This window comes from Heterocephalus glaber, unplaced genomic scaffold (genome assembly GCF_053883595.1).
Source record: "Heterocephalus glaber isolate CG9 unplaced genomic scaffold, H.glaber_assembly_v1.0 deba00000347, whole genome shotgun sequence".
Lineage (NCBI taxonomy): Eukaryota > Metazoa > Chordata > Mammalia > Rodentia > Bathyergidae > Heterocephalus > Heterocephalus glaber.
This window is the reverse complement of record NW_028258143.1, coordinates 26,012,150-26,033,483: the sequence shown is the minus strand read 5'-3', so window position 1 is coordinate 26,033,483 and position 21,334 is coordinate 26,012,150. Positions and strand designations below refer to the sequence as shown.

The 21,334-nt window shown below is 39.0% G+C and overlaps 1 protein-coding gene across 5 annotated transcripts in view; it reads right to left on the bottom strand.

The window, feature by feature from the left end:
- The window catches only part of Cntnap5 (contactin associated protein family member 5), an 874,588-nt gene that overhangs the window by 411,844 nt on the left and 441,410 nt on the right, over positions 1–21,334 (bottom strand). For all 5 annotated transcript variants that reach the window (XM_087198285.1, XM_021236419.2, XM_021236420.2 and 2 more), the window contains one exon: positions 9,345–9,609. In XM_087198285.1, the coding sequence (XP_087054411.1) occupies positions 9,345–9,609 (265 nt within the window). The remainder of the gene's footprint in view (positions 1–9,344; positions 9,610–21,334) is intronic.

The window sequence follows — 21,334 nt, the reverse complement described above, 5'->3', positions numbered from 1 at the left end:
TCTCAAACTGAGTGGATAGAGAATACATGGTCCCTAATTTTCTATCAGAGTCAGTATAATTCAGAGCATATTAAAAGTGCTGCTGAATGATTGATTGATTGATTCAGTGAGTAAGTTGATAAGTCATAAAATTAATGAAACAGCCTTTCTTTCACTGTACTAGTACCTAACAAAGTCTCCTTCTAATGTCCTGTAATATCCACTGTCTGATCTATTCATTTAGGTCATATTATTTACTGTCTTATAGTAATAAATAAGAATTTGTCTATGTAAGTCTCCTGTCCCCAGTGGGATGACAAGTTCCTGGGGGCCAGAGTCTGCATAATGTTCTGACATCTTCCTCAGAATCAACAGGGCAACATCCTGCCCTCTCCAAATGCTCATTGATTGATTGAGCATCAGACCAGCTGAACATCCACTGCCAAGTGGCAGCAGCAAGACCCTCTCATGTGCATTGCCCATAAATCACAGGTTAAATCCTTCCTAGCTTTTAAAGCTTGGCTCATATTTCAAGGTAACCTGGGTCCTAGAAACTCCTGGTCAGTGTATTAGAAGGAGGACAGCTGGATTTGTTGCCCACTATGGTCTGATAGACACATTTATGGTGGATCACAACATTATTTTTTTCTAGTATAGACTTAGACTGTCAGCTCCATTTCTAAGCTAACAATGAAGTTCAACTCCAGGGAGATATTTCCTTACCCCTTCTGAGGCAGCACAAATCCTAATGCCACCAAAATCCTGCTTCCTCTTTTGCCTTTCCTTCTTTGACCTCTCTGCCACAGGCACTTAAATTCCTATGGAGCCTTACACCTCTTCTTCTCTTCCTGTTTCACCTATCTGAGTAGAGCATTCTTTCCCTCTCTTGATCAAATTCTATTCATTCTACAGAACAAAGCTATGCTATTCCACCACAAGAATCCTTCCCATTCTCAACCATCTTGTTGCCTCTTTTCTGTGCAACCTGAGTGTGTGCCCGACCTCATATAAAGTCCAGTACTGTGTAGAGTCCTTTCTGACAGTGCCTTTGGGCTGCAGGTGGGCAGTGCCTCCATCTGAGGCTGGATCACAGCACCAGCACAGAGAACACATTTTGAAAGCCTCCAGAATTAAAGTGATTCATATGAGATAACTGTCGATATGGAAGCTATGAAATCGAAAGGGAAGTGGTAGGTTTGGGTAGTAGGTTATTATTCTGCTATAACAGTGAAAATCAAGCTCCTTCAGTTTTTCTTTCAAGTAAAAGGTATAGAACCAAGAGTGAGTTAAGAAGTAAAATTTTCCACCATCATTACTAAGCCTGAAAAAGCTGCAGATGCCCCAGAGAGTGCTACTTTGATAAATACTTCCAAACTTTGCTTGATATCTTGCAGCTTGGGCAGTTGCATTTTGGCTTCTCATAAGAGAATCCCTCATCATATTTCTATCTTCTGAAATTTGAATTCTGTGCTCAAGCAGACAGCTTGGTGTGACAGTCAGGTTCCCATGGATTCATTTGTCCTTGGTAATGGGGTTTTCTCATCAACATTATCTTAGCTAAAACACAGTCATTAATGACAGCTTAATTGAAGCAGAGGATGAAGTTCACAGTCTCATCATATTTGTTTCATGTGCAGATGGTGACTACTTACAAATGGCTAATACAAAAGAGGGAAATATTTGAGGAGCAGTTTTTAATTGCAGGACTGTATCCTATAACCACCTGGCAGCCAGGATTAATCAGGGTGAGCACTTTTGCCCTGCATGATGCAGCTCTCTAGACCATTTTCCCACCTCTCTGAGGTCCACCTGCTAATTTAATTAATTAATATTTTATTAATAATCATTTAATCAATAATTAATTAATAATTCTCCTACTCATATCTCATTCTTGGGTTTGATATTTTCTACCGTGTTATGGCTTGTATCTAGATGTCTCCCCAAAGCCTCATGTGGTCATAGGTGGGGCTTTTTTAGAGGTGGCTGAAGCTAGAGTGTATGATTGATTCATAGTGCAATGCTAGGCCCAAGGGCACTAGGATTAAGGGTGTGAGTGCTACCTGGCCTAAGTAGTATAAATTGGATACAAGGGGCAGAAAGACGCTGGTGAGGCCCCTATTCCTTTTGGTGTCTTCTGCTTACCCCTCTGCAATGCCCCTCTGCCAAGCCACCCTGCCTTGGAGCCAGAGGATTATGTACTGAAACTTCTACTAACTGTGAGCCAAATAAGCCTTTCTCCCTTCAACTTTGGGTGTTGGGTATTTTTTCTCAACAATGAGAGGAAAATACCTAAAACATGGACTGTATGATTGTTTTAATCTGCATGTGTGTTAAAAATTGCTACTAACTCTTTTTCATTGTTAATATTACATCATTCAGAAATATTTGGGACAGGACATCGACTCTCTATTTATTCAGACAGTCACTCACATTTGACAAATAGCCATTGAGGACCAGTGACATGCAAAGTATTAGTCCCTGGACAAATAAAGATGGGCCAGGCAGATGGTGCTCTTGTTCCCACGGTCTTTGCATTCTTGTGGTGAGATGGACATTGTGTAACCAGTTATGTGCACATATAATTAACACACATACACTTAGAAGCTGAATTGTGTTCCTGCAAATTCTATATGTTGAATCCCTAACACATTATACCTAAAATGTGGCTGTATAGAGATAGGACATTAGAAAAGCTATTAAGGTAAAATGAGGTTCAATATACCTCATATCCTTATTAGAAGAGGATATCAGGATAAAGACATGCACCAAAAGAAGAGCATGTGAGGATACACATGAGCATGTGAAGATGACCATCTATAAGGCAAGAGACAGGCCTTGGAAGAAGTCAACTCTGTAAACACCATAATCTTGAACTTCTAGCCTACAGAACTGAGAAAACAAACTTTTGTTGTATAAATTAATGTTGTCTTTGGTATTTTGTTATGGTAACCTTAACAAGTTAATAAGTGTAAATGGTACAAAGAACAACTGAAAGACCAGAAAAGGGTTACTTGGCCTGCTTTGGAAAGATTTCTTGAGAAAACAGGAACTGAGATGAAACCTAAGAGATAAATAAGGTGGTGCTGACCTTAGCCACAGGATGACTTGTTTAATTTAAACAGAGTCAACATTAAATAGCCACCAAATCAACATTATTATGGCTGCTGCTTTGCAGTTAGGTCACTAGGATACTAAACCTTGACCTACAGAAGGAGCAAAAGGGTCACAACCATCCAGCAAGAATAGAAAAGCAATGATCAATAGCTTAATTGATATTTTTGGGCTTTCTCTCCAACTAGAAATATTCAAAGGATTACAAAATACATAAAAATTATGAAGTTGTTGGGGACATGTGCTAAACTCTTAGGAATTAAATGCTTTGGGTCATTTGTCTCAACTTTGAAAAATAAATAAATAAAACGTTTTCAGTGACACCTAGTTTATTTGTGGCTTTTGCTAGACATGGTTGCTTTTGTTCAGAAATTCTCTTCTAATCCAGTGATTGCCTTTTTCCTCTGTCTTTTTAGCTTATCAGTCAGTAGTGCACAAATGCCAAGTTGAAATCTCAGTCTGGAGTCTTTCTGCTCTTTCTTGTGTATTTAAATATCATTCAGTTAAGCTGAGACCATGTCTTTGAAGTGTAGATTCACCTTTTAATCCTGAAAAATGCCAGTCTGTGTTTGATGCCTCTAATGATACCAAGGAAGTAAACTGTGCATTTGGGCAGTTTGAGGTAAAGATTCTAATAAAAAATCAAAAAGGGGTCTCTCTGCCTTTGACCTTCGCTGCTGTTTTTTCTTTCTGAAGTGACATAAACATACTTAACCTTTTATCTATGCATTAGTCTGTTCCATCTGATTGTTCTTGTCAGGTCCTTGCCTTGCTTCCTGTCTACAAGAAATATCTTCAGTACCTTCAACTTTTCCACTGTTAACAGACCTTGAAGATCCTATGTATTCGGACAGCTCCTCTCCCAATGTGGACCCACAGACATGAGTATACACATACAGTATTCAAGTGTGATATCAACAAAGTTATATAAAAACCCTCAAATGTGGCCTTGTAGTTCCTCATTCCCTGCAGTCACTCAGAGGCATACACATGGCATTTCTGGGACACAATAAGCGTCTCAGTTACAAAAGTAATAGCTTCAAGAGTCCATTTTACATTTCTCATACCATGTATTAGTCAGATTTTGTTTGCTGGGACAAAATACCTGACAGACACAACTTATAGAAGGCAAGGTTTATTTGGGCTCATTTTTTCAGAATTTTGGTCCATGGTTAGCTGGCTCCAAGGCAGAAATATCATGGCGGAGGAGTTACTCATCTCTTGGCAGCCAGTAAATAGAAGTAGGAAAAAATCCAAGAAGAGATATACCTTTCAAAGTCACATTAGGAGTGACCTCCACTAGTGAGATGCCACCTCCTAACAGCCCACTCAGCCAATGAACTCATAAAAAGATTAATCCATGGATGAGGTTAGCACTCTTTGATTTCATAACTTCTCTTATCCCACTTCTGAATATTGCTAATCAAAGATCAAGCCCTCAGTGCATGAGTCTTCAGGAGATAGCCATAACATCTACAAAAATGTACTAGAAATTTAGCAGTTGAGAAGTATGAACTGTAGTAAGGGACTTGAACTTGGGTACATCCAACCAAGTGCACTTGCCCTATTTTGAGAGAGAGAGAGAGAGAGAGGGAGAGAGAGAGAGAGAAACTGAAACTCTTGGTTTGTTGATTTCCATGAAAATAGTGAGACGAGTTCACCTACTGTTTTCCTTCAAGTAATTAATAGAAAGAGGTAGAAGAGACTTCAGTGATTCCATACCAGCACTCCTTTTTAGCAGAAGGAGATGTGGAGTTTCTATAAAATAAGGCTAATGAATGTTCTGCAGCTCAGCTCTTTGCTCAGACTCTATCTTTAATGAGGAGGTAACATTTAGGAAAAAAATTTGGATTGGAGCCCCACACCTGTTTTTTCATGTTCTTTCTGCCTTTCATTGCCCTATTATAAAAATAAATGTCAGGTAACTTTCAAAATAAATATGGCAGCACTAATTTCCTTCTTGTGTCATTTAATGTTTTGCATGATGTTCCAACTATTTTTCCTTCCCTTCCCTAGGAAAATAAAGCCAGTGGGCTCTTTCACTTTTAAAAACATGTTCTTTTTTCTTAGTGGTTTGGATCTCCATTCTTAGCATTTCTAAGAGCCGTGATAAGATGTGTGCATTTTAGACGACCCTCAGGGTTGTATGACCATGTGAGGGTGATCTCAAATTTGAAATGCATAAAGAAAGAAGTCCACATGCTTTTAAAAAAAATTCATTTAAGATTTACCTAAATGTATTTTCCAACTCCCAAAAGGACAAATGGCAAGGTTCACTGTGGAGCAAGAGACCTTAAAAGAATTCTCTGCTCTACTGCAGCTCCTGGATTTGCACATGAGATGAGGTATGCTGGGGTGAACAGAATGGGAAACGCTGAGCAACACAGGACCAAGTCCTTGGAAGAAGAGTGACCAGCACTGAGACAGACTTCCTGTCACTGAGAAGCATTCATCCTTTTCTTAGATGATATAATAATCCTTGGGTAAAATCAATACCCAAATCAAAACTATCCAAAAACCACATGCCATCCATATAATACTCAGTATTTCTGTATGCTGATATATAAATATGTAAGATTTATTTTATAGTAGACAGCATCCTTAACAAAAGTGGATCAGCAGTCTATAAAAACAATGAACTCCCTATCTTGTATGATTTCTACCTGACTCAAGATTAAGGCCACCAAGTAAAATGTGTAGAAAGGCAAAATGGTAGATACTACATAGCATATTGCCTTAGTAGCTGACTTTACATTTGTCTGTACCTCTTTCATCTAAAGCAGGAGCTCTTTCTATATGATTGAGTTAAGAACTGGTAATATAAACAATGAAATTGGATGGCAACAGGATACAGTACAAAGGGCATGAATTGGGAATCCAAAGGAAAGGCCTTCATTTGCATGCCATCTTGATTCCCTTATCTTGTGATTCTCAGTCTCCTTCTATGTGAACTGGCAACCCCACTTCATTGGTTTCATGAGATTGCTTTCCTCTATGGTCGTGCAGACAAGGATCTAGAGCAAGCCATCACTGGCAGAAGATCTGCTCTGAGACTGATTCCACTGTCAAATCACTTCAGATGAAACAGGGTTCCCAGCTTTTCCTCACACTCATGTGTGTATGGCTTTTAAAAAGGAGAAGACAAAACTATAAAACAAACAGATACACAAGTGAAAGACAACACTATTGTCCTTTATTTTCCCAAAACTTCATCCCCTGGAACAGCTCAATTCAGACACTTTTTATTTGGAGGATGCACATTTATTTTGCAAGTTTCTTCACCCCTAATGCAGATAAGCACCTCCCGGAAGGCATGCACAGGGTTAGGGCTCCAGGAACCTTTGTGTTGTCCTACCCACAGGAAGTGACTTTACTTTCAGAGCCAGGATACTATGAACACTCGAGATAGTTACAAATCATTCTTTGACTATAAAAATTATCTGGGGCATTAATAAAATGTGTTGCTATATTTGGTTTCAGGGGAGTCTGGTTGATCCTCACAAATTATTAGGATAATTGTCATTATTTTTTATATAGGATTTTTACCTTTCAAAAAAGCCTGTGAGATCTCAAATCATTTCAAAACAAGCTTCTTTAAAATTGGAAGAGAAGATAAAACTGTTTTTGTTGTTGTTGTTTCCCTGTTTCTGGCAGGAAAGATGCCAGAAAATACAAAATTTTGATCCATTTGAAATACAAATTAAGAAACTCAAATTTTTCAAAATGCAGGAAAGTTTCCCTGGGGCAAGAATTATATAAGAGTTTTCTGAGACATACTTTAGGACCTCAGAGCTGCACATTTGTAAAACTTCCCTTCACTTGTTTCAATATTTGAGAGACAGGTTTCAAATAACTGATGATTTTCCCCCTTTGCAGCTGGCAAAGTGGCAGCCTTTGGCAACCTCTCTTTCCTTCATAAACGGGCTTTAATGGACTGACATGTGCTTAATAATACAGCCAGCACCTGGATTCTTCAGAGCAACTCGTCACCAGGGCCTGTACTACATTAAAACTGCATTCTTGACCTGAGGCTTACAAGTCTCTGTACTCAAACATTTCACCGATTAGAGAGAAACAGCCCAGTGGCAGCTCACATTTTTTCTTCTCTAAATAAGGATGACTGAGGTTTAACTTTCATGACTATGAGAATGAAAAATATTATAATTCTAACTGATTAACAGACTTCCATTACTGGAAATCTAATAAATTTTATGGAACTCTTGTGACTACAAATTCATTCTTAGCTTCTTTGGCCCTGTGGAATGAGGACCCTTCTAGCTGTAGGTCCTTTCCCAAAAGGAAATTTTTAAATAGCTTGTCAACATTCGGCTAAGTATTAGAGATATATTATCTCATTCAGTGGTCACTCCAGTCTTGTGAAGCACCTCTCTCTCTCTCTCTTTTTCTCTCTCTCTCTTTCTCTCTCTCTCTCTCCCTCCTTCTCTCCATCTCTATCTATCTCTCTGTCTCTCTTGTAATTGACAATCTCCAAGCTCATCCCGAATGATTCATATACTTAATATTCCGTCCTTGTGTAATCTTCTACTTCCACATGGGCTGGACTTATTTCTTTGCTTCTAGTGAACAAATATGGCAGAAGTGATATCATTTTTCAATCGAAGATTACAAGGCTATAGCTCTGTTTATGTGCTTATTTCCACTATCTTTTGGCAGTCTGGTGGGAGCCCAACAAGGATATACTTAGAGGTGGACATTCTGAGTCCTGTCAAGAGCCACATGGGTTGGCTCAGAAGCAGAACTTCCCCCACTGAAGTCATCCCCCTTCTGGTAACTGCAACCCGATCAACAGTTTGCAATCATATGAAACCTTGAGCCACTACCAAGTTGCCTCTGGATTTCTGACCCACAGAAGTTGAGACAGAATAAATATTGTTTTCAACCATTAAATTTTGGTGTTTTACAGCTGTAGCTAACTAATATGCTCCAGTTGACATGGAAGGCTAAGTTAAGGAGTTTACCCAGGCCCACAGAACACGAAGCAGAGGTAGTCTCAGGCCTTTTTATTCCCTTCTTGGCATTTGAGGCTATCTCATGGCCTGACCAGACATTAACTGTCAAGTTGTATCCTTTAACATTTAACTTAATCTTCTTTTATGTATTCATGTAATAAATCTAATAGTCCCATAGGGGAAGGAAGACCTTAAAATCAAAAAAAATTGTCTTGTGTAATGTGTGATGGGTGCAGGCCCCGTGTGCACAGCAGAGGCAGATTTGGTTCAGATTATATTCATGGAGATTTCTCAGAGGATCTGTGCCTTCAACTCTTGCCCAGTGCCTGGCAGGTGGTCTGATTATGTGCATACTTGTCCATTAAGCAGGCCCACTGCTGCCTGAAGGATGGGAGAAACTGGGAAGATAAGCAATGGAGAAAGAGGGAGAGGACCCTACTGTTTCACACCGAAGACAGTTCGCTGGAAAACCCCAAAGTGGTGAAGGGCATGGTAGCTCCTAGATCTGTTCCATTTCCTACACATTAAAATCTGAGCTCCAATGCAATCAAAGGTCAGTCTTCTGAAACATCAGCCATTTGGGGACCATTTAAAACAACTTAGGTGCCTTGTGTACTAGCATTTACTCAATATCTTAAAAATATATTTAAAAATTATTTTTAAAATTCAGTAAGTTTAATACTTGAAATAGAATTTGGAGCATGTACAAATCCTGTGATGATATGATGTGAGAGGAAAATATAGACTTGGAAGCCAGTTAATCCAAATGAAATATCAGTTATATCACTGTGTAACACATGATTTAGAAGTTATGGACACGACTCTTCATTTTTTCATCTATGAAGTAGAAAAGAATCCCCTCCTTGAGTGAGCCTGGTGGACATCATAGGTGATCCATGCTGTTTCTAGATCGTACCCAGCAGATCTTTCTCTAGCGTCTCTAGGACGCTAAATGCACCTGTATGGGAATTCTTATTCCCACTTCTCTAATGAGACTTCTGAGAGACAAAGACATTATAAGACTTGACAAAGTTTATGTAGCCAATTCCAAATTTATTGTTGTTTGTTCTTAATTAGGAAAAATTGCTGGCTCTTCAGATTTGGAGTAAATTTGCCAATACTGGGCCATCTTACATCCCTGGAAGTTGTAGTGCTTTTTTCTGTTCCTTTGTTAGTTTGTTTGGTAAGAATTCCAACCTTGTTGCTTGAATGAGTAAGAAACCCCCCTAAAGTAAAATAAAAAAGATAAAAGAAGCCATCCCACAGGGAGTCAGCAGACTGTACCTGTGAGGATTTCGGCTGGGTGTTCTGTCATTTTCTGAATCACAAGTCTCAGGACTCCAGCTTCCAGGCTCAGCAGCAGGGTTCCTGAGCCTTCAGACAGCTCTGTGGACAGAAGCAGACCATCCTTGTTCCATGTTCGAAACTGGAAGCTCACTGAGAGCCCATCAATTTGGGGGGTGCCGGGCAGCAGCAAATAACTGCTGCTGGAGTTGACAAATGTGATGGGAACAATTTGTGGTTCTGAGCAGGAAAAAGTGACATTGCCCTGGAAAACAATAAAAATCAAACATATAAAAGCCATTTTTTATTCTGCAATCTGACAGCTGATATAAACAACCACCTGGAGCTGACCTTAATTTCAAGATCATGCCACATGCAGCTGCAAAATTTTAACAGCAAAAAAAGGAAAAATACATCAGCTTTGCCCAGATACACTCACAAGAATGTGTTCTGTCCCAACTTTAAGGGTCACAGTGATATCTGTAAAGAGGGCCATCTGAGACATCAAGGAGGGAGGGGATAGAACCATCAACATTTTCTAGGGAACCAAAGACACAAAAATAATTACATTCACTCACTGAATAAATCCATATGTCAAGGTGACTATGTGCCAAGCTCTGAGATAGCTTTAAGGAGATACACATAGATAAACTTTGTTATAGTGTGGGATGTGCTAAAAGAGAGATAGATATCAACTTGTATAGGAGCCTGGCCAAAGAAATCACTAGACAAAAAAAGATTTCACATGGAAAAGATGCTGGCATGAAAGAAGGTGGCAGATAAGAGCGGTGAGTGTGGCCTGTTTGATATTTTAACTCCAAAGCACAAGTGTGCAAAAGCTTGGGGGTGAAAGTAAAATAGCACTGCTGGGAAATGATAGGAAACTCCGCATTCTGCATTCTCGTGAGTGGGGCAGAAAGAAGGATCAGGGAGCATAATGTTGGAAAGGCAAGTTGAAGCAGAGTCGGAAAGCCCTTTGATGCTGCCCCAAGATACAATAGATTCAGACATAGAAGTAGTAGAGTGACAATGATCCTTTTTTCAATTTAATAAGAGCATTTGTAGAACAAGGCATGGGAGTGGATGAGGGGACCAAACTTGGGGAATCTTAAGTGTATCTTGAGCTGAACCAAGAAGACTACTAAGTAGATTATTCTTTGCATAAGTCAAGGAAAACTGGGTCCAGATTTCTGTGAGAATAACAGTAAGTTTCAACATTAGGAATTTATGGGAAACTAGAAAAGTTGGATCTATGAGCTCACCTGCGTCACATGCTGGGATTGATTCCAGTGGATGGGTAAAGAGAAAGCCTGGAATACTGCATATGCTGTGAATAGGTGTCACATTATGAAAGCTATTTGGAATGTATATTGCAAGTTCTATGGGCAACCATGTCTTATTTTCCATCCCTGTCTCCCTGAGGCTTCAAACATTCACTTCCACAACATTGCAGTGAGCTCACTAAAGAAAGCTCATCCAAATAATCACACACATATTATGTTTCCTGTAAATGTTTCTTTCCAACGCTGTGAAACAGACTTTTATGCACAGTGATGTAGCTCAACATTTTTGAGACTTCTTCCCACTTACGCAAACAGGCAAGATTCCACAGGGGAACATGCTGGTGTGAATGGTAGCCTGAATTTAATTCCACTGAGGTAACTAAGAGGTGGAGCTAGATACTAGTGCAGAGCTTGCATAAGTCCTAGAGCAAATTAGTGGCCCAAATCCAAAACCTCTTTCCCTAGGCCTCACCTATGTTTGTTTATAATAGTCTTGTGTTCCTGAAAACATGTGACTAACTCACACAAACTTCCACTAGGGCTACTACTTTACTAATGATTCATTTGCTAATCATGTTTCCATGAGCATATCTTTGCGTGAATCAATTGTTATAACTGTTTAGATATTTTCTTCTCTTTAGAATAGATCACCAGAAGTTAATTAATGGGTCAAAGGATAAGACTTTTGATATCCATTAAAAAAAACACCACATCGTGTATACTGTTTCACCATGCCAGGTAGTAAGCTGACCACTTACATACATATCTTATAAATTCTGCACAGAATGCCATATAGTATTATATTATCCATTTAAAGTGTGCACACACTGGACATAGGAAGAGTAGATAACTTAACAAATCCCATAGGTCTCATTAGCAGTGACCATGGGAGAGAAATCCATGTTTGTCTGACTTGGAATCCTTTTGAATTTAGTCACCAATAACAGTAACTACCTCCTCTGCTCTGATGGCCATCATGTTTAAAAAGCTATACATTTCCTCTTTTTATCTCATAGTTGTTTAAATTTTCAGTTTTGTGGTAAATTTTCTGTCAAGAATGAAGAATCCCCACTAATGATACCTTAATTTTGACAGAGCTATCTTTTGGAAGAAGTGAAAAGCAAAATCACAAATGCTCTACAGGGAGGTAGCTTCTCTTCCTGCTTTTGGTATCCTGAGATTGGTATCATCTCCTGTAATAACACATTTGCCAGGGTACAGCTGTACTCAAAGTTTGAGATTGTAGAAGGTGTAACAGTTGAAACATCATAAGGAAGATAAAGGAAAAGCATATGAGGTTGTAGAAATGTACCACTGAATTTACTAATTTAAAGTCCAAAATTTGGGCTGGTAATGTAGCTCAGTAGCACCATGTCTACCTGGCAAACACAAGATCCTGAGTTCAGTTCCCAGTACTGGAAAAAATTCCAAAATTTATCTTACCTCAAGCCCCCTTCTCAATGCTCTCTGAATGACATCTATGGACGCTTGACCTCAGAACAGTGGAAAATCTCACTCCTGCCAAAGGTCTGGCAGTTCCCTTTCTTGACTCATTCCATGACACAGCTAATGGCACAGACTACTTGAGAACTATAGAGAAGAGCTCAGAATCTAAGATGTCCCTGGATTGGACTCCCAGAGCAAACACTTCCAATAAATGACTTCAGGTGTTCTTGTCCATTAAGGCAAAACCATGAGTGGTGATCAGCCCTTGCTTAACAGGGGTCAGAAAAACACAGGCATGAGGTGTGTGCTCACCTGTGGCTTTTTCTCTGATGCCCTGTAGTTCACTTCCCTCTCTCCTTTTCCCACTCTGTCCTTCACATTTTCTTGTGCTATTCTTGCCCTTATGCAGCTACAAGAGTTGTCTAAGATTTCTTTGTTTTTAGCAGGTACCCCTGCTATGTTGTCCAATGGTAACTCTAAGGGCAAGTGGGAGAAAAGACAGAGGAGGAGATGAGAAATTCCTTCACCACCAAAGTGTGTTTCCAGCTCTGGTTCTCGTCAGGTAGCTCCTGGTGGTCACTTCTGCTTTTAATCCCATCTCAATTGGAAAAAATTTCACACAGTACTGAGAAGCATCATTACTCAACCTTGTCTACCAGAGTAGAGAGAAAGAAAAGAAGGCTAACTACATGTAAAAGTGCTTCTTTTGAATTCGACATTGGTCTATTTGATCATCTAAAATAGTTCTCCTTGTGACAATCCTCAAGGTAGCAGCTGAGAGAAACCCAATTAATTAATCAGAAATGGTACATAAGAAAAAATTTGCTTTGGAATTTTGTGAAAACAGACAGGGAAAACAGTCAGCAAACTATGTTTTGCCTTGTATACATTGTTTGCCCATTTCTTCAAATTCAATCCCTCTTATTCCAAGGAGGAAGTTGTCTTCCTCACATTCCCTCCATTCCACTCTATGTTTAATTCATTCAGTATCTCAACATTCCCTCAGGATTTCTCAAGTGTCAATCTTTGCATTCTGTAGCCATTAAATGTACACAATAACTGTCATTGGACCTTGATCAAAAGAAGATGAATTGTGTCTGAATCTTCAGGTAAACCAACCAGTGTTGACCTCACAGGTGAGAATGAAAGGGAGTCAGCAAATTGGCATGAGTCTTTTCATCTTCTCCATGTCTTTTAAGGTCTATTGGCTTTTGCACTATGCAAAAATGAGAAGTCATTCAACAATGGAAAGACTAAATCCTCCGTGTCTGATTTGTCTTCCTGGACTATACTCATGAAGTCCGGTTGAACGGTGGCTTCCAGTGTCTGACAGAATCTGCTGGTCAAGACTATAGTGATCCCTCCCCCTGGCAGTGACTAGCACAGGCCACTGGACCCCCTTTGTTCACAAGAGGCAGATCTTAGTGCCCTATGCTTTCATCCTCATACATGCCTGTCTTGGTCTGTTCTCCCCTCTGCCCCATCTCTCTCTCTCTCTCTCTCTCTCTCTCTCTCTCACACACACACACACACACACACACACACAAACACACACAAATTCTGAGGCCAAGGACATAATAAAAAAAAGAGTTCTACTTGGCTGACAGATTTGGAGGTTGAAAATCTAAGATGAAGTTGTCCTATTAGTTTGGCATCTGATGAGGGGCTCTTGACTGGGAAATAACTGCATGCAGAAGGAATCAAATACACTGATATTTTTGCTTGATAACAAAAATATGCTCTGTGAGAACTAACCCCTTCACAAGACCAGGATAAATTTCTTCTGAGGGCAGCACTTCTCATGCTCTAAACCCTCCCAGTAAGCCTCACCTTGTAAAGCTTTCATTACACCAATGCCACCAAACTCTGGGCCAAGATTTTGACAATGCATCTTTCAGGGACACATTCAAACCTTGTCAACACTTCCCCTTCTCCAAGGAGCAAGATGCCTGGTAGAGCTTGGACAAAGATGGAAAGACCAGTTGTTCCTTGGGGATTCCAAAATGTCTGCTCTCCTTCTAACAAAGAGGCTGTTCTTGACATAGTCATGGTCCCTTGGGTCCTCTTTCTGACTAAGTCTGATACTGAGTTTTGTCCTTGTCCCAATTATCCCAGTTTTAGCAAAGATTATAGCCAAATTTCTCTACTTTTTGTCTGATCACCTTTGATATCTTGTCACGGTGGCCTGCATTGAGCAAAAATCCTGTTACGAGAATTGAGAAAAGAATCCCTCTTCTGCTAAGTAGTTTTCCATCCACTGATCCTCATCTGTCTCCTTGATTATAAATCTGAACTTTTCTTTGTCATTTTCAGAGCTGAACTATAGATCTCTTTTCTGCTACAAAACCCTATTGTAGTAGTCTTACTTACTTTTTTTTAACCATCACCATGAATAGTGTTTTCTTTAACACTTTTCTAAGACTCTGTAAAGCTCTTTACTTTCTAGCCTACAAAATACAGAAGATACTGCTTACTAGAAGATAAGCAGTTTGATTCCAACCATTGGAGTATGGAACTTTGAAACCCTAAAGACTTGTTTATGGTCCATCTTAGAAAGTGCCCATATTTCTGTAAAAATACTTTGTTGAGTACCTCAATAATGAATGCTGATACTACCCTCTGCCTGATTCATGAAGGTTGATTGCTTCCTAGGGATGCTCAAGCCCTTGAAATAAAGCAGCCAAGTTGGCATCATTGGAAGAATCAAATGTTTTTCCTTGATCCATTTTCCACAAGGATGCCCCATTTCAAATATTGGAGAGAAACCTCTAGTTCAAAAACTGGTATTATGAGGCATATCTGTGAACATAAACAAAGAAATCCAATACTAATCTGAGGGAATACAAAAGGCTTCTTTAGGAAGGTGCATTGATACTGAGATTTTGAGAAGAATGTTAGTAACTACTTCAAGAGTAAGGGTAAATATGAACTGAGCAAAGGAGGGAAGTATTTGCAAAGGCTAGAGGCAAGAAAGGATGCAGGATATCTAGGACCTTAAAATGTAGCTGTAATTCTGAAGTCAATACCACAGCAGGCAAGGTGAAGTGGAAAATTTAGTCCTGACCTTATCAGACTTTAGACCACATTGAGGTAGAAATGAAGTTTAAATGCAAAAATGGGGGTTTTAAGGGGGTGAAGAGGAACTTATTTAGCAACTGAGATGGACTCAGAACACCCCTCACTCCTTGAGACAGTCATTAGGGCCAGGAGTATATTGTATGCAAAGAAAGTGGCCATGCATCACCATATAGGCCATTGTATTAATCTAGTGAAAAATCATTAAAAGTTTGTTGAGGGGTCAGTGTAAACATCTAGAAGAGTTATCTGAGTGTGTCAACTGGACTAGCAATAGGGTGTGTGGTTTCAAAGCTATTTCTGGATTTCTGAAGTTATTTGAAGATGAGATTAGCATTTGAATCAGTTGGTAAAGTAAATTGCTCTCCCCAGTGTGCATGGGCATTGTCCAATCTGCTGAGGACTTAAGAAGAACAAAGGCAAAAAGAGGAGAGATTCACATCGTTTTGTTTCCTGCATCTTTATGCCACCTGGGACATTTAATCTGCTCTTCTTCAATGCCTTCAGGCTGAAATTTTTACCTTCAGGCTGGCTGTTTCTCAAGCTCATGGGACATTGCTCATAATAAATATCCTGCTTCTGTTTCTCTGGAGAAAGCTGACTAATACAAATAACCATTGGGCAGAAAAAGAAAAGGAAATTTGTTTCTGAGAACTTTGCAGGTACACTTGGTAGACAGTGCTCATGAAAGGAAGGCAAGAGGATCCAGGCTGGCTCCCATTCTCCTCTGTTCACACAATGTACTTCAAATGGGAAGAAACAGATGGCTCCTAATTGCTGATCAAACATCACCTGTCTTGATTGTTGTACCTCGGTCACCAGCACTACCCTACGTAGAGTGTGAGGACACACGAACAGGAAGTAAAGGATCTTTAGCTCACTTATCTTATCTCTTTCACTGTTTCTATGGGACCCTGAATCCTAATCACACCTGTCCTCTGCTTCCCTCCACCAGGCCTGTTCCCTCTGGCCTTGCTCCCTCCCTCCTTCACACACTCTTCCCTTAAGCCCCAGTGGACCTTGCCCCTCACCACACCTGACGATTTCCCCACACTTCCATCCCTATCTCCTCTGCCTTCTCTACTGGCTTTCAATGTGCTACCTGAAGAAACTTGTCCTTTTTTTTTTTTTAAAACAATATCTTGTAATAATTAGCTTCATTGACAGCTGCATAAGCCTTATGTAAGGGGACATTGGCAATTAGGTACAGAACATCTTGCTTTGAATTTTGAGAAGAAAATAAGACTGTTATGTTTAGACAGAACTGGATTTTTGTCATGAACATTTAGTGAGAAAAAACATATCTCTCTGATCCTTATTGTTTCCCAGTGTAACTAGAAGTTCTTATAAAAGAAGGGTTGATTTAGAATGGAAAGAGAACACACTTTATGTATCTAACATTGTTCCTAGATTTCTTCTCTATTTTCTCAAGTGTGATACTTTTCTGGATGACTACAGCTGAGTCACATGCAGAGCCTTAATTTCCTTCTTTATAGGAAGAGTATGGAATTAATATGAGAAAATAGAAAAATAGGAACAAAATCTTTGTAAATAGGGAGGAATGGAGGGGTTGAAGGGAGGGCTGTGCAAGGATGAAAGATAAGAACCAAGAGAGATTACGTAAAGGTGCAAATTTCCAAGGATGAATGTCATTACATTTTATACCTAAAATGTACCAATGATTAGAATGAATAATCGATAATGCAAAATGGGAATAAAAGGTCCAAAGGGGTAGGGGTAGTGGGAGGGGCAGGGGAAAGGAAAGAAGGAAAAGGAAAAATGATGAGAAATGGAAAAAATGGAAATACAGTCTTTGTAAATAGAGAAGGGTGGAGGGGGTGAAGGGAGGGCTAGGAATGGGGATAAAATAAGAACCAGGATGCATTATGTAAAGGTACAATTCCCAATGAGAAATGTAATTGTGTCGTATACCTAAAATGTACCAATAAAAGAATTTAAGCAAAAAAATTTCCTTCTTTATAAACTAAAGTTGTTGGACTAGGTGGTTCAAAGATTCATATATGTCCCCTCAATGTTGAGTTTCTTAGATGGAAAGTACACATCTTTGTCAATTATATCTTCTTTGATAGGAATTAGGCATCTTCTAAATCGATCTATTGTTGATATGAATCTTTTATATATTAAACAATTTTTCCTATGAATGATTGAGAGGACACCAAAAGAAACTTGGCCTTTTTCTTACCAATTATCATCTACCTTTAGGAAAGAGCCAAAATCACCAAGATGCTAATAATTACAACTATATATGATATATCTACATGTGATTATGTCTATAATTATATATATGAAAATATAAAAATAAAAAACCCAATCTTTTTAAACACCCCTACCAAGGTATAGTAGCCAATTGACTGATTATACCTTTTCTTCCCTTCCCTTAAAAATGCATACAAAAACATTTTACAAAGAGAACAAAGCAAAGTTAATGATGAGCTATATGAAGAATTTGAGTAGTTAAAACTTTATTGCAGGTTATGGAATGGGAGAAATCACAAGCCAACTACTTATCAGGGTGTTGTTCCAATGACTGCACAATAAAACCAGTGGAAAATAATGAGATTGGGTAGAGGTTCTGAGAAGTATCCTTCTTCGGAATGAATCCAGGGCATTCCGCCACCAAATCCTGAAGTATGTCAAATGTTGACTGAAATCCAATAAAATTCATCCAACTAAAAGCTCTCATCTGTGGCAGAGGGGCTCATCTAAACGGAGGTTCTGTGGTAATAACATAATTACAGTGATCTCCCTGTGAGTGATGGGTGGGTGTATAAGGACAGTGGTTTCCCTTTTTGAAACACTCCTGACAGACAGAACTTGGAGGAGCCATTTACGTTTTTGTCATGTGGCTACAGAAAAAATCAAACAATCGACACTTGTCTTTTCTACAGAGGGACGAACTTCAGAAGACAATGCTCTGCCGACAGACACAAGAAGAAAGGACCACTGTGGTCTAAATGTGATTCTTTAATAGATGGATCACACTGAAATGAATTGGACAGTGAGCTAATTGACCTTTGTGCTGCACAACACATCTAAACTCAAAATCCAGGGTAAGTTCATTGTTTACAAGACGTCTTAGCCAGTTTTCAGCACATGGCATAAATGCCATAATTTATTAGGCCAAAGCAAGGAGCTAGCAGAGCTCCTTAATAAATACATTAATGTGCACTCATTTTGCAGCAAAATGATTAAATATAATAACCCTTTTGCTAGTTTAGTTGAGGCCATGGAAGTATATGACACACTTCAGACCTTAGGAGCAAAAGATAGTTGTCTGGATTTCCCACTTCAATCTGTTTCCTTCTCTTTATTCCTCTGCCAGGAATCTTCCCTGTTTCAAGGTTTTTATCTATTTACCAATCTTGTATTGGCTTCATAAACCTTGGATTATGGCTAACATGAGCCATTTCTGATGAAGTATTCATTTACCACTCTCATTTGTGGGCATTTTCCTCCATTATAATTTTGATCATTTAGTTTGGACTGATTCTTTTTGAAATCATTTCACCACTCAATGGCCCCTTCCACAACTATTATTCACTGAAACCATCTAACTATTTTGTCAAGAACGCTAGAATATTATCATTTGCTCTGCTTTAAATGAAAACCTGAAAACAAGTGAAACATAAGAAGCATGTGAAGTGTAAGCACCGCCAATGGTCTCTGGACATTCTCAGTCCAACTGCTTTTCCCCACCCCTCAAGCCTTGTCCTTGCACCTTCATTCCTCAAACTCTGCTCACCAGATCAGCGGTTAAGACCTTGGACTGGGTTAATATCATATAGGAAGAATGAAAAAGGGATGGTGGCCCCCTCCTTATCTGTTGGAAAAGGGCCTGAGGTCAAAGATCAAAGGAGGCTGGTGATCAACATAGAAGAAAGACAAAATGAGTTCAAAGTCTGGAAAGAAAGGCAGAAGCCAGAGGAAATTATTGTCTGGGTAGGACAGAGAGATGAAGGATAGGGGGACAGTCACCCCAAGGGGACTCCTCAAACATAGCCAGTGAAATCTTGCTACACCTTGTTAGGCCTTGAGTGGAGATGATAAGCCAGGTGCAGCTGACCTCAATTTTTAAGACCCCAGGAGAATACAGCAGACCCAGCTTGAAGTTCTGCTTACCTTGACTTGTTTCAGAGTTTCTTAAATGTGCTACTTCCAAGGGTTATATTCTTGTGCTGAGCTGTTATTTACAAAGAGTTTTCATTGTGGGTGTTTCTTTTGTTTTTAATCATCATCCCGACATTACAACACCCTGGTGAGCAAAAAATAGAGCTAGCAGTGCAAGGCTGAGCTTCAATCATGAGGCATCAAACAAAGCCAATCAAGCATCTATAAGCAGGGGAAAATGATTTTGATTCTATCTAATTTGTGGGGGGAAAATTCAAAGCCGGTTTTTGATTTTCCAAATGAGTACAACCATTTCTAATTTGATTTGTCTGAAAACTACCGAGACTGACTGGCATGCTATCAGCATATGTAAAGGAGGGACTGCTCTGTGTTTAGGGTTTTTTCCCTACTCAGGAAGAGTAGGGATCAAATTAATACTCTTTTTTCATGTTTTGGGGGGGATAGAATCCTTCATTTATTCATTTATTTATTCAACAGACATCTATTGAGCAGGTCATGAGGGCCTTGTGGCTGAGAACACAGCTCAGAATGGAGGTAGGGTAAGACTGCCAATCTGAAGTCTGTAAAGCAATAGGATTAGATTCATAGAGCACATCGTCACAATTATGATCTAGTGCAATGAGGGTGATGTATTATTATGGAGATATTGTGTAACTGGACTTTATGAAGTTCCTTTGGATTTGAGCTTTGTGGAACAAGTGGGAAGGAGTGGAGATGGGAGCAAGGATTACTTGGAGAGAGAAAATACCCGGAAGAGAAAAAGCACCAGGAAGAAGGCCATGATGCTTTATACAAATAGAAGGGAGATTACATGCTTGATATCGATATACACAGCTAATAATTTGTTTCTGCCAGAGGAAGTCTTTAAGCATAGAGACCAACCTCCTTGGAGTTTCATTCAAGGAACTTCCATGATAGAAATGTCTTTAGGATTGTAGAGAAAGCTCCAGTAATGGTCAGATCCTGTCTCCACATGGAGTCTCCTTTGGCCTTCAGGTACCAGTCAACAGAGGCCCACTGATCTCCATCCACTGCCTTTGGACTCAGAGATCCTCTCTTGACTTTGCCCCCTTGTTGCCCTCCCAAATCTCCTAGCTTCTAGTTTCAGCCCTTTGGCTTTGGATTCAGGTTGGCTCCCTGTCTGTTGATGTCACCATTTCTAGTCTTGTATTTACTTGTATCTATCTTGTGTTTACTCCCTGTGCCTGGAAGACAAATTTTCTCACCTAGGTTTGTGTTGTGACTTTCCCTTCAAGACAAAACCTATAGGAAGACTTTGGGGGTTTGAGGAATCTAGTGGGAGAGAATAAATAATGGGTCCATGATTAAGCTAAAATCTCTTAATTTCAAATTGGAAGGTAAAACTATCTTGAGCACTCTTTAATTTCTATTATTGACTATCATATGAAGTTATTTCAAAATATGAGTCAAGAAGCTAAACAATATTAATAATTGTTTTGCCATATCACCTTTACTTCTAGAAGTCTGTTCTCAGGGAATAATCTGAAATTAGACCAAGATTCATACACTAAACACATTTATAATAAAACAAATCTGGGTCTAAAATTATACAAATAATTAAGCAAATTATGGTATGTATATATGACATACTATTTTGCCACCACTAGTAATGATGTTTAATGTAAACAAGAAAATTGCTTATAGCATATTATAAAATTAAATGAACAAAATGTAAATTTGTATATATGAGTTAGATAAAATACATGCCTATAAATATGTGGGCAGAGAAAAGAAACTAATGTGCCTAATAGTTGTTCTTTCTCGGTGATGGAATTATAGAATTTTCATTTATATAGTTGAAATTTTTCATATTTCCAACATAATTAAATGAAGAAGTATAATTTTATAAAAAGTATTAGTTAAAAATGTGTCCAAATATGAATTTATTTGAAGGCTTTCCTTACAAGCATATTCAGAATTAGTAATTGCTATTAGGGAATCTGTATAGATTATTGAGAGAAATAATAACATTTTATATGATTAGAGTAAGAAGCAGCTTGGTTTGAAACCCAAACC